The sequence below is a fragment of the Chiloscyllium plagiosum genome, chromosome 11 (assembly GCF_004010195.1).
Source record: "Chiloscyllium plagiosum isolate BGI_BamShark_2017 chromosome 11, ASM401019v2, whole genome shotgun sequence".
In the NCBI taxonomy this organism is placed as follows: domain Eukaryota; kingdom Metazoa; phylum Chordata; class Chondrichthyes; order Orectolobiformes; family Hemiscylliidae; genus Chiloscyllium; species Chiloscyllium plagiosum.
Window position 1 is genome coordinate 17717803 of NC_057720.1, and position 13427 is coordinate 17731229.

At 41.0% G+C, this 13427-nt stretch overlaps 1 protein-coding gene across 3 annotated transcripts in view; it reads right to left on the reverse strand.

Moving 5' to 3' along the window:
* The window catches only part of glmna (glomulin, FKBP associated protein a), a 61146-nt gene that overhangs the window by 17690 nt on the left and 30029 nt on the right, over positions 1-13427 (reverse strand). For all 3 annotated transcript variants that reach the window (XM_043698788.1, XM_043698789.1, XM_043698790.1), the window contains exons 8-12: positions 7903-8093; positions 5525-5578; positions 4095-4125; positions 3097-3186; positions 2910-2951 (exon numbers count right to left, since the gene is read on the reverse strand). In XM_043698788.1, coding sequence (XP_043554723.1) covers positions 2910-2951; positions 3097-3186; positions 4095-4125; positions 5525-5578; positions 7903-8093 — 408 coding nt within the window. The remainder of the gene's footprint in view (positions 1-2909; positions 2952-3096; positions 3187-4094; positions 4126-5524; positions 5579-7902; positions 8094-13427) is intronic.

Below are 13427 nucleotides of genomic sequence, written 5' to 3' on the forward strand. Positions count from 1 at the left end.
CAGGTTTGTGGATTTCGGGCAGGAGGTAGAAACGGGCAGTGTATTATTTTTACAGATAGCTGAGATCTCCTTCCAAGTTTGTTTCTCAATTTCCCTCTGACTATTAGGGGGTCTATAATACAATCCCAATAAGGTGATCATCCCTTTCTTATTTCTCAGTTCCATCCAAATAACTTCCCTGGATGTATTTCCGGAAATATGCTCCCTCAGCACAGCTGTAATGCTATCCCTTATCAAAAATGCCACTCTCCCTCCTCTCTTGCCTCCCTTTCTATCCTTCCTGTAGCATTTGTATTCAGGAACATTAAGCTGCCAGTCCTGCCCATCCCTGAGCCATGTTTCTGTAATTGCTATGATATTCCAGTCCCATGTTCCTAACCATGCCCTGAGTTAATCTACCTTCCTTGTTAGGTGCCTTGCATTGAAATAAATGCAGTTTAATTTATTAGTCCTACATTGTCCCTGCCTGCCCTGACTGTTTGATTCACTTCTGTTCTCCACTGTACCAGTCTCAGATTGATCTCTTTCCTCACTATCTCCCTGGGTCCCACCCACCCACCTTACTAGTTTAAATCCTCCCAAGCAGTTCAAGCAAATTTCCCTGCCAATATGTTAGTCCCCTTCCAATTTAGGTGCAATCCGTTCCTTCTTGTACAAGTTACTTCTACCCCAAAAAGATTCCAATGATCCAAAAATGTGAATCCTTCTCCCATACACCAGCTCCTCAGCCATGCATTCATCTGCTCTATCCTCCTATTCCTGCCCTCACTAGCTCGTAGCACTGGGTAAATATTACTACCCTTGAGGACCTCCTTTTTAAATTTCTGCCTAGCTCTCTGTAATCTCCCTTCAGAATCTCAACCTTTTCCCTTCCTATATCGTTGGTTCCAATGTGGACATTGACCTTGCTGGCATCTCTCCCCCGTGAGAACATTCTGCACCCTCTCTGAGACATCCTTGATCCTGGCACCAGGGAAACAACACACCATTCTGCTTTTTCTCTGCTGGCCACAGAAACGTCTGTCTGTACCTCGGACTACAGAATCCCCTAACACAACTGATCTCTTGGAAGCCAACGTACCCATCATTGCATTAGAGCCAGTCTCAATACCAGAAACTTGGCTGTTCATGCTACGTTCCCCTGAGAATCCATCACCCCCTACATTTTCCAAAACAGCATACCTGTTTGAAATGGGTATATCCACAAAAAACGTCTGCCCTTGGTGCCAACCTCTCTTACCCTTCCTGAAGTTAACCCATCTACGTGACTGTATCTGAGACTTTTCCCCCCATTCCTATAACTGCCATCCATCACATACTGTTGCTATTGCAAATTTCTTATCGCTTCTATCTGTCTCTCCAAGTGATCCACTTGATCTGATAAGATACGCATCCAACAGCATTTATGGCAGATATAATCCGCAGTAACCCTTAAACTCTCTTTAAACTCCCAAATCTGACAAGAAGTGCATATCACTGCAAAGGCCATTTTTGCTCCTTCACAATCTACAGACCCAGAAAAATAACACCGTCTTATTCCTCTATAAAACACTGCACCAGGTTAAATTAAGAGCTATGGCTTATATTTTAAGTTTAATCAAGAGACTTCTCTCCAAAAACATATAATCAAGAAAGAACCCACTGTACTCACTAATGCAGCCTTTCTCTTGGACAGACTTAAAACAACAATTAACTTATCTGATTCTGTGTTGTGAACTTCGCCCAAACAGGTTCCTCCAAGATTAGGTGTGAAATTCACTGTTTGTTAATTTTCCCAGATGCACTCCGATGTCCAGCGACACATGAATTCAAAAACAGCAAAGGCAGTAACTGTGCAGGTTCCCTCTCTCTCTCCTGCACTGTCCTCACCATGGGCTTCCTTTGTCTGTTCTTCTACCTTTTAAAACTGCTGTTGTTTTGACTTTTTTTTTCTAAAGTTCCAAAACAATGCAATAGCATATAAAACAGTAATTGTTGCTCCTGGAATTCGAGGAAATCACCTCCAGCACCTAAAATACCTCAAAAAAAAAAGGAGCAGCTCTTACAGCCAGAAATTTTTCCCGTCCTCCATCTTGGATTAATGTATGGTTAAATTTAAATGATGTTTGGCATTAACTGTCAGTCATAATTTAACTGTTGTTAAAGTTAAATGTTGACTGGTGCATTTTGCATGACAATATCTTTAACAGAGTCAAAAATCACACAACATCAGGTTATAGTCCAACGGGTTTAATTGGAAGCACCAGCTTTCGGAGCGCTGCTCATTCATCAGGTTGTTAACAGAGTCGACTTTCCAGCCAATCAACACTTTGTTCTCATATATAGAAAAGGTTATAATTTGGAGATGCTGGTGTTGCACTGGGGTGTACAAACATAGAAAATGTTCTCCTTCATATTGGTACTCTTGCAAAATGAAAATGGCTTTTTCAACAATTATAAAGTTTGTAGTTCTTAACAAATTTATATCTTTGGTAATTTCAAAACTTCCAGATTTGGATTCCCTCCCTGTCTAAATTAGACCTCTTTCAGTTAAACTATTTTTACACTTTATTGGTCCTGGTTCTTTTCAAGAAATTTCCCAAATCTGATGACATTATAAATACTGTTCCCCAAATGAAACACTCTCTTCTATCCACATTTTCCTTCAAAACTAGATCCTGTGCTGCTTCCTTCCACAGTGGACTGGAAACGTACTGGTCAGGAAAATTCTTTAATAGTATCTTCAGATTCCTCCACTTCTTTGCTCATCACACTGTTACTATTCCAGTCTATGTTAGGAAAGTTACAGGCTTCCATTATCAGTACTATTACCACTACATCACAATTCTCGCATCCAATAATTAAATCTTATAAAGCATTTCATGTTCTTTAAATAAAAAAAAGTTTCATATCATTACATCAATACATACCAAATGTTCAATGGGACAGAGAGTCATCACCTTCACTAAATCCTATGGGCAGAAATTTAAGAAATTTATTAATATGTTAGTCAGAAATTAAACATTATAACCCATGTTACAATTCGTAGCTTTTCCAATGTTAGTCTCAACGTCTAGATCCCACATATATTTCCTTTATGCTTGAATTGTGGATTACCTGAGGAACACTAAGAATACTCTTCATTTCCAAATACTTATGAGAGAGATGATTATCTTCAATTGTTAATAAGCAATGTTCAAATAATTCCTGAAAAATATAGATTCAATAAATATACAACAAATTATTGAAGTTCAGATTTCAAAACAAAATTTAAAATGAATTAAACCAATAATTGATTGGGTTTTAATTGTTTTCGATCACAGAGGAAAGGCTGTTTTTCATGGAGTCTCCTTTAAAAATGGAAACCAGGACCTAGGTATGGAAGTACAGTTCAGTCCAGCGAATCCTGTTTTTTTGTCTGTCGGGGTGAAGGAGGTGGGGCATAAAGTAAACAGGCAGAAAACTTGAAGTCAGCACAGCCACTGAAAATTAGTGCTCAGTCAAGCAAGTCCATATTTACAATGAGGTTTAAATGTTCTTGAAGGTCAGTAAGATCTTTTGAAATGTCATGATCTGAGACCATTTAAATCTTCAGCTTTTTAAAAGTTAATAAAAAGGCTACAGCTGTCTGTTAGAATAAAAAGAAATTGCTGCTGGAGTGCATTGTTTGATGGGCCAACTGATGTAGGTTTTAAAAAAAATCTGTTCCTGTAGATTTAATAGACTTCAGTGTTGATAAATACTCGAGGGCTGTTATTCCAGCTAAGCTCATTGCGAAGGCTTAGCTGAGTTTCCAAATCTCCAAACACCACACATTATAATCAGCTTTGGCGAGGGGTGTTGGGGGCATGGTTGGGTTGAGTTGGGGAGTCAACTATGCACCCAATTGAGAAACGTAGAATAATTGGAAACAACATCTGGATTTTTGTACTAAATCATCTATACATGGAGTGTGAGTTTCAGAGGAATAATGATGGTAAACACTTCTTTGCAACCATTATTGCTGCAAAATCCTGGCCATTATTTGTCACACAAGAAGAAATTTATACTTAGATCCAATGTAAAAGTTTAAAGAGTTTTTCAGGTTTTCTGATGTAAAATACAAAAATGCTTACCAGACCTTTAGACAAAATGGACTCTTCTGTCCTATTATTAGAATAAACAAAGTTATTTTATGCAAGCAGAATAAACAATTTTTATAAAGTTACATTTATACAATATTTATGAAAATGTTCACAATCTTTTAAAACCAGTAACTTAATAATCTTAATATATTCATGAAAATAAAAGTTACCAATAAGTCAACTCAGCTATAATGTCAATGCAAAAGCCTTATCCTTTTTTCATTCCAAATGATTTGGGAGGTTTGCCTATAAAGCATTGATAGATCTCTCAATTCAAAGCACAACAATATTGGAAAGTATATTTCTCAGCCTCACTATTGGCATATCAACCAGGTCATAGTCAAATGTGATAAATAAGCCAGTTTTGAGATAGTTTGCTATGCAGGGTACAAAGTATGCTAAGGAATTCCAAACTCTCTCTCATGGAACAGAATAGGTCGGGACATCAAGGCAGAGATTTGAATTAACCCCTTACATCCCTTCACCCTTTCCAACTCAGTGTATTCTTTCAAGTTAGTAGAGGGTTCAATAATTGGAGGCACAGTTTTAAGGTAAGGAGCAGGAGGTTTACATGGGATTTGAGGAAAAGAAAATTTAATCAGAGGGATGTGGGTATCTGGAACTCAGTACCAATAGAGAGGGAGGGGCAGGAACCCACAAGACATTTAAGAACTACTTAGGTGAGCACTTGAAACACCATAGTATTCTAGTGCTGGAAAATGGGATTAGAATAGATGAATGTTTGATGACTGGCACAGAATTGATGGGCCAAAAACCTCTTTCTGTGCTACAAAAATCTGACTCTCATTCCTACAGCATCATGCTCCAAGATCCTATTTAAATTCCCAGCATAGGTTTATGAGTGGTCAATACAGTAATCCTGATCAACAGCAGAGTCAACTGACTGATATGAATCCTGCCAAAAGGAAGAAATGTGGGATCAAAACATTGTCAACTATCGAACCCAGAGGGTGATTTTCCAGGTTGTGGACTTCCGATTCTGGATGCCTCAAGGTGGATGCACCCTCTGAAAAATAAAATTATAAATTGACAATGGTCACAGCTACTAGATTGTCCTTATGGAAGAAAAACACCAAAAGAACAGTGAGCCTACGACCACAGGTCGCCCTCTGCCATTCAAATTTGAGAGATTTTGGGTGCAAAGTTCAAGGAAGCATCTGGACTACCACTGAAAAGGCATCTCAATTCATCAATTAAACTCCAGCTTCAGCAGGCGGCTCACCTGCTTCCCAGACAGTATAGTCCATTGTCTTCAAAACAGGAGAAGGGAAGAAAACAATTGGAAAAAGGCATCAGGCATCTCCCTTGAGTTGGCTATTACATTGCAAAGTTTGTTTTATTACACAGGTTTTAGTCACATTGCTAATCATTGCAATAATTCTCCAGATATATTAACTTACTTGCTAATTAGTGCAGCTATATATTCCATATTAAATAGAAGCAGGTATCCAGGACTGCAAAACAGAAATTTCAAATTAAAATAATTAAACTGGTTATTTTAATGAAATATCATTCACAGATGATTTCATGCAAATTAAAATACGCAGAAATTATAAATGTCAATTACTGCCAAAAGGACTGCAAACACTAAATCAGAAACAAAAATAGAAATTGTTGGAAAAGCTCAGCAGGTCTGGCAACATCTGTGGAGAGGAATCAGAGTTAACGTTTCGGATCAAGTGACCCTTTCTCAGAACCTGAAGTCTTGAAACGGTTAAAGGTGGATAAATCCCCAGGACCTGATCAGGTGTACCCTAGAGCTCTGTAGGAAGCTAGAGAAGTGATTGCTGGGCCTCTTGCTGAGATATTTGTATCATCGATAGGCACAGGTGAGGTGCCGGAAGACTGGAGGTTAGCTAACGTGGTGGCGCTGTTTAAGAAGGGCGGTAAAGACAAGCCAGGGAACCATAGACCGGTGATCCTGACCTCAGTGGTGGGCAAGTTGTTGGAGGGAATCCTGAGGGACAGGATGTACATGTATTTGGTAAAGCAAGGACTGATTAGGGATAGTCAGCATGGCTTTGTGCGTGGGAAATCATGCCTCACAAACTTGATAGGGTTTTTTGAGGAAGTAACAAAGAGGATTGATGAGGGCAGAGCAGTAGATGTGATCTATATGGACTTCAGTAAGGCATTTGACAAGGTTTCCCATGGGAGACAGACGAGCAAGGTTAGATCTCACGGAATACAGGGAGAACTAGCCATTTGGATACAGAACTGGTTCAAAGGTAGAAGACAGAGGGTGGTGGTGAGGATTGTTTTTCAGACTGAAGGCCTGTGACCAGTGGAGTGCCACAAGGAGTGGTGCTGGGTCCTCTCCTTTTTGTCATTTACATAATTGATTTGGATGCGAGCATAAGAGGTACAGTTAGTAAGTTTGCAGATGACACCAAAATTTGAGGTGTAGTGGACAGTGAAGAGGGTTACCTCAGATTACAACAGGATCTTGACCAAATGTGCCAATGGGCTGAGAAGTGGCAGATGAAGTTTAATCTAGATAAATGCGAGGTGCTGCATTTTGGAAAAGCAAATCTTAGCAGGATTTATACACTTAATGGTCAGGTCCTAGGGAGTGTTGCTGAACAAAGAGATCTTGGAGTGCAGGTTCATAGCTCCTTGAGAGTGGAGCCACAGGTTGATAGGGTAGTGAAGGCAGCGTTTGGTATGCTTACCTTTATTGGTCAAAGTATTGAGTAAAGGAGTTGGGAGTTCATGTTGCGGGTGTACAGGACATTGGTTAGGCCACTGTTGGAATATTGCGTGCAATTCTGGTCTGCTTCCTATCGGAAAGATGTTGTGAAACTTGAAAGGGTTCAGAAAGGTTTACAAGGATGTTGCCAGGGTTGGAGGATTTGAGCTCTAGGGAGAGGCTGAACAGGCTGGGGCTGTTTTCCCTGGAGCGTCAGCGGCTAAGAGGTGACCTTATAGAGGTTTACAAAATTATGAGGGGCATGGATAGAATAAATAGACACAGTCTTTTCCCTGGGGTCGGGGAGTCCTGAACTGGAGGACATAGGTTTAAGGTGAGAGAGGAAAGATATAAAAGAGACCTACGGGGCAACTTTTTCACGCGGAGGGTGGTACATATATGGAATGAGCTGCCAGAGGCAGTGGTGGAGGCTGGTACAATTGCAACATTTAAGAGGCATTTGGATGGATATATGAATAGGAAGAGTTTGGAGGGCTATGGGCCGGGTGCTAGCAGGTGAGACTAGATTGGGTTGGGATATCTGGTTGACACAGATGGGTTTGACCAAAGGGTCTGTGTCCATGCTGTACATCTCTATGACTCTATAATAAGATCACCATAATATTTGGACCATTTCAAAGAAAAGTTCTTAAGTTAAGACTGTGTGACAGCAGAAGATTATGTATGGTAAAACACAATACATAAAATATTCTATTCTGAAGAAGAGTCACTGGATCCAAAATATTAACTCCGCTTTCTCTCCACGGATGCTGCCAGACCTGCTAAGGTTCTCTAGCAACTTCTGTTTTTATGTAAAATATTCTCATGGCGTCTCAAATAGGTTAAGAGCATAACATGCAGAAGCATGAATAAAGTTATCTGAATGAATCATTGTTCAAAAAGGAAATGAACATGAGGAAGATTTGAAAAACAAGTGAAAAAGTTCCAAGTTGCTGGGGTGGGACTAAGAGCAGGAACATGACAGAAGTGGTTTGAGTTCTAGGAATAGCAAGTGTTACAATGTGAATTTTACATCTCATTCAATCCTTGGAATGCTAAGCAAACTAATAGGCTTTCATTTTTACATACCTGTATATAGCTGGAAATTGATCAATGCCAATATGCTGAACAAATAGAAGATATGCCAAGCTTGCCAGCGAATCTGTAGGGTATTTCACATCTTCCTTTAGAGGGTCAATCTCTTGCAATGTTTTTCTGGATAGTAGCAACTGATGAGCCATCAACACAGGAAGCGACTCACCCATTGCTAATAGGTAAACCTACGGAGAAGGATAGCGCTATTAAAGCATTACAGACTTCTCTGCCAAACTGATAAAATTTATGTCATCAAAACTGCAAGGCAGGAATGATGCCAGGGAAATGGTTGAGTGTTTAGGGTAAATCTGGGTGAATGTGGATTATTAGGTCCAGTGAGGAGGGTGCGAATATCATGAACAGTAACGGAGAAGAGGAAGTATTGTGTCCAGAGGGAACAGCAAGGCTGTTGGGTCTTTGGGTGAGTGGGTGGGGTAGAGTGGGTAGGGTGTGTTGGCTATTAGGTCAAGGGTCCAGAGGGTGTAAGAGATCTGGGGAAGTTTGGGGATATGAGCAATACGTTGTGGTTCAGTTTGCCAGTTATCTAGGAATTTGAGTAGGTTTTTAAATGTCTCTTCCTGTCTGACTATTATCTTAACTAAAGCAGAACTCTTAAACGTCCAATTTAAATGGATGTGACCATCTTGGAGACATGGAGAGAGCAGGGACAGGAATGGTTGTTACACGTTCCAGGATTTAGACTTTTCAGGAATATCGGGGAAGGTGGTAAAAGAGGGGGAGGTGTGGCATTGTTAGTCCAGGACAGTATCACAGTAGCAGAAAGAACGTCTTATGAGGACTCGCCCACCAAAGTAGTATGGGCTGAGGTTAGAAACAGGAAAGGAGAGGTCACCCTGTTGGGAGTTTTCTATAGGCCCCCTAATAGTTCCAGAGATGCGGAAGATAGGATAGCAAAGATGATTCTGGATAGGAACGAAAGTAACAGGGTAGCTGTTATGGGGGACTTTAATTTTCCAAATATTGATTGCAAACACTATAGTTTGAGTACTTTAGATGGGTCAGTTTTTATCCAATATGCGCAGGAGGGTTTCCTGACACAGTATGTAGATCGGCCAACAAGAGGTGAGGCCACATTGGATTTGGTAATGGGTAATGAACCGGGCTAGGTGTTAGATTTGGAGGTAGGTGAGCACTTTGGTGATAGTAACCAATTCAGTTATGTTTGATTTACCGATGGAGAGGGATAGGTATATACTGCAGGGCAAGAGTTATAGCTGAGGGAAAGGCAATTAAGATGTGATTAGGCAAGATTTACGATGTATAGGATGGGGAAGGAAACTGCAGGGGATGGGCACAATTGAAATGTGGAGCTTGTTTAAGGAACAGCTACTGCGTGTCCTTCTTAAGTATGTACATGGCAGGGTGGAAGTGGTCAAGCGAGGGAACCATGGTTTACTAAAGAAGTTGAATCTTTTGTCAAGAGGAGGAGGGAGGCTTATGTAAAGATGAGATGTGTAGGCTCAGTTAGGGCGTTTGAGACTTACAAGTTAGCCAGGAAGGATCTAATGAGAGAGCTGAGAAGAGCCAGGAGGGACATGAGAAGTCTTTGGCAGATAGGATCAAGGAAAATCCTAAAGGTTTGTATAGGTATGTCAGAAATAAAAGAATGACTAGGATAAGATTAGGGCCAGTCAAGGACAATAATGGGAAGTTGTACGTGAAGTCCAAAGAAATAGGAGGGGCACTAAATGAATATTTTTCATCAGTATTCACACAGGAAAAAGACTATGTTGTTGAGGAGAATACTGAGATACAAGCTATTAGATTAGATGGGATTGAGGTTCATAAGGAGGTGGTGTTAGAAATTCTGGGAAGTGTGAAAATAGATGAGTTCCCTGGGCCAGATGGGATTTATCCTACGATTCTCTGGAAAGCCAGGGAGGAGAGTGCAGAGCCTTTGACTTTGATCTGTATCCAGTCATTGTCTACAGGAATAGTGCCAGACTGGAGGATAGCAAATGTTGTCCCCTTGTTCAAGAAGGGAAGTAGAGACAACCCTGGTAATTATAGACCAGTGCACCTTAATTCTGTTGTGGGCAACATTTTGGAGACGCTTATAAGAGATAGGATTTATAATCATCTAGAAAGGAATAATTTGATTAGAGATAGTCAGCACAGTTTTTAGATTAAATTTGATTACTTACAGTGTGGAAACAGGCCCTTCGACCCAACAAGTCCGCACTGACCATCCGAACAGCAACCCACCCAGACCATTCCCCTACATTTACCCGTTCACCTATCACTAGGGGCAATTTAGCATGGCCAATTCACCTAACGGGCACATTTTTGGACCGTGGGAGGAAACCGGAGAACCCAGAGAAAACCCACGCAGACACAGGGAGAATGTGCAAACTCCACACAGACAGTTGCCTGAGGTGGGAATTGAACCCTGGTCTCTGGGGTTGTGAGGCAACAGTGCTAACCACTATGCCACCGTGCCGTCCACTTTTGTGAAGGGTAAGTCGTGCCTAAGAAGCTTTATTGAGTTCTTTGAGAAGGTGACCAAATAGGTGGATGAGGGTAAAACTATTGATGTGTATATGGATTTCAGTAAAGCATTTGATAAGGTTCCCCACAGTAGGCTATTGCGGAAAATACGGAAGTATGGGATTGAGGGGAATTTAGAGGTTTGGATCAGAAATTGGCTGGCTGAAAGAAGACAGAGGGTGGTGGTTAATGGGAAATGTTCACCTGTAATTACGAGTGGTGTACCACAAGGATCTGTTTTGGGACCACTGCTGTTTGTCAGTTTTACAAATGACTTGGATGAGGGCATAGAAGGATGGGTTTGTAAATTTATGGATGACACGAAAATTGGTAGAGTTCTGGACAGTGTGGAAGGATGTTGCAGGTTACAGAGGGATATAGATACGCTGCAGAGTTGGGCTGAGAGGTGGCAAATGGAGTTTAATGTGGAAAAGTGTGAAGTGATCCACTTCGGAAAGAGTAACAGGAATATCGAGTACTGGGCTAATGACAAGTTTCTTGGTAATGTGGATGAGCAGAGAGATATCAGTGTCCATGTGCGTAGATCCCTGAAAGTTGCCACCCAGACTGATAGGCGTTATGAAGGCGTACAGTGTGTTAGCTTTTATTGGTAGAGGGAAGGAGTATCAGAGCCATGAAGTCATGTTTCAGCAAACCTCTGGTGCGCCGGCACTTGCAGTACTGCATACAGGTCTGGTTGCTGCATTATAGCAAGGATGTGGAAGCATTGGAAAGACTGCAGAGAAAATTTACCAGGATGTTGCCTGGTATGGACGGAAGGTCTTATGCAGAAAGGCTGAGGCACTTGAGGCTGTTTTCTTGAGAGAGAAGAAGGTTAAGAGGTGAATTAATAGAGGCATACAAGATGATCAGAGGATTAGATAGGGTGGACAGAGGGAGCCTATTTCCTCGGATGGTGATGGCTATCACAAAGGTACATTGCTTTAAATTGAGGGGTAATTTAGGACAGATGTCAGAGGTAGGTTCTTTACTCGGAGTAGTAAAGGTGCGGATTGCCCTGCCTGCAACTGTAGTGGACTCGCCAACATTAAGGACATTTAAATGGTTATTGGATAAACATATGGATGATAATGGAATAGTGTAGGTTAGATGGGCTTTAGAATGGTTTCACACGTCGGTGAAACATCGAGGGCCGAAGGACCTGTACTGTGCTGTAATGTTCTATGTTTTATGATACTTTTGAAGGTTTCCAGGTGCAGAGGAATTGCCCACTAGAATCTGCAATTTCCCAGGCAAATCTATTGGAGTCTGCTACATTGGGAATGTAGCAATGTACAATTCCTATCTACACACTTCAAAAATAAAATAACCTGGCCATCAGAAAAGCCTAACCAGTATTTTAGGTCTTGGCTCACCAATGCCATGTACAGGTGTACCAAAGCTTCCCAACTTTTATACTATTTCCACCCTGCAATAAATGCCAAATTTGTTTTTTCCCAGTTATTTGCTATAACAACATACTAATGTTTTGTATACTAGAATATCCGTTCATTCTTTAGTCATTCACCATTTTAATAATATTGTTTTCTCATTCTTATGAGCAAAGTGGACAACCTACCATTTTCCCACATTATATTCTATCTGCCAAATCTTTGTCCACTCACTTAACCTAGCTACATCCCTTGTGTGAGATAAACATACATTATCATTTTGAATTTGTACTTCAAAATAGAGACAGATGTTTTTATTTCAGTTCTGTGATGATAGTTCTGAAATAAAAAGGGTCAGGAAGTCATTTGCACAGTGACTTAAGTGCATCAATTCTAGGAAATCATACGATTGCAATCAAATGCCCAGGAGAACCAGGTCATGTTAATATACAAATATTTATATTGTTGAGTTTATGACTGGCAGAGTAAACCTGCCAAATGCGTTATGATGTTTCATTTTGATTTCAGAACAGAAGTTTTAGTTCTGAAGAATCTGGAGTTTCATTCAGAAAAGCAGGAAAATCAAGTTTTCCAGTTATAGAGTCATAGAGACTCTCACCCTAAACCTATGCCCTCTAGTTCTGGACTCCCTGACCCCAGGGAAAAGACTTTGCCCATTTATCCTATCCATGCCTCTCATAATTTTGTAAACCTCTATAAGGTCACCCCTCAGCCTCCGATGCTCCAGGGAAAACAGCCCCATCCTGTTCAGCCTCTCCCTGTAGCTCAGATCCTCAACCCTGGCAACATCCTTGGAAATCTTTTGAATCCTTTCACGTTACACATCTTTCCAATAGGAAGGAGACCAGAATTGCATGCAATATTCCAACAGTGGCCTAACCAATGTCCTGTACACCCGCAACATGGCATGACCTCCCAACCCCTGTACTCAATACTTTGACCAATAAAGGAAAGCATACCAAACGCCTTCTTCACTATCCTATCTACCTGCGACTCCACTTTCAAGGAGCTATGAACCTGCACTCCAAGGTCTCTTTGTTCAGCAACACCCCCTCCCTAGGACCTTACCATTAAGTGTATAAGTCCTGCTAAGATTTGCTTTCACAAAATGCAGCACCTCGCATTCATGTGAATTAAACTCCATCTGCCACTTCTCAGCCCACTGGTCCATCTGGTCCAGATCCTGTTGTAATCTGAGGTAACCCTCTTCGCTGTCCACGAGACCTCCAATTTTGGTGTCATCTGCAAACTTACTAACTGTACCTCTTATGCTCGCATCCAAATCATTTATGTAAATGACAAAAGGTAGAGGGACCAGCACCAGGCCTCCAGTCTGAAAAGCAACCCTCCACCACCACCCTCTGTCTTCTACCTTTGAGCCAGTTCTGTATCCAAATGGCTAGTTCTCCCTGTATTCCATGAGATCTAGCCTTGCTAATCACCTCCCATGGGGAACCTTGTCGAATGCCCTACTGAAGTCTATATAGATCACATCTACTGCTCTGCCATCATCAATCTTCTTTGTTACTTCTACAAAAAACTCAATCGAGTTTGTGAGACATGATTTCCCACGCACAAAGCCATGCTGACTATCCCTAA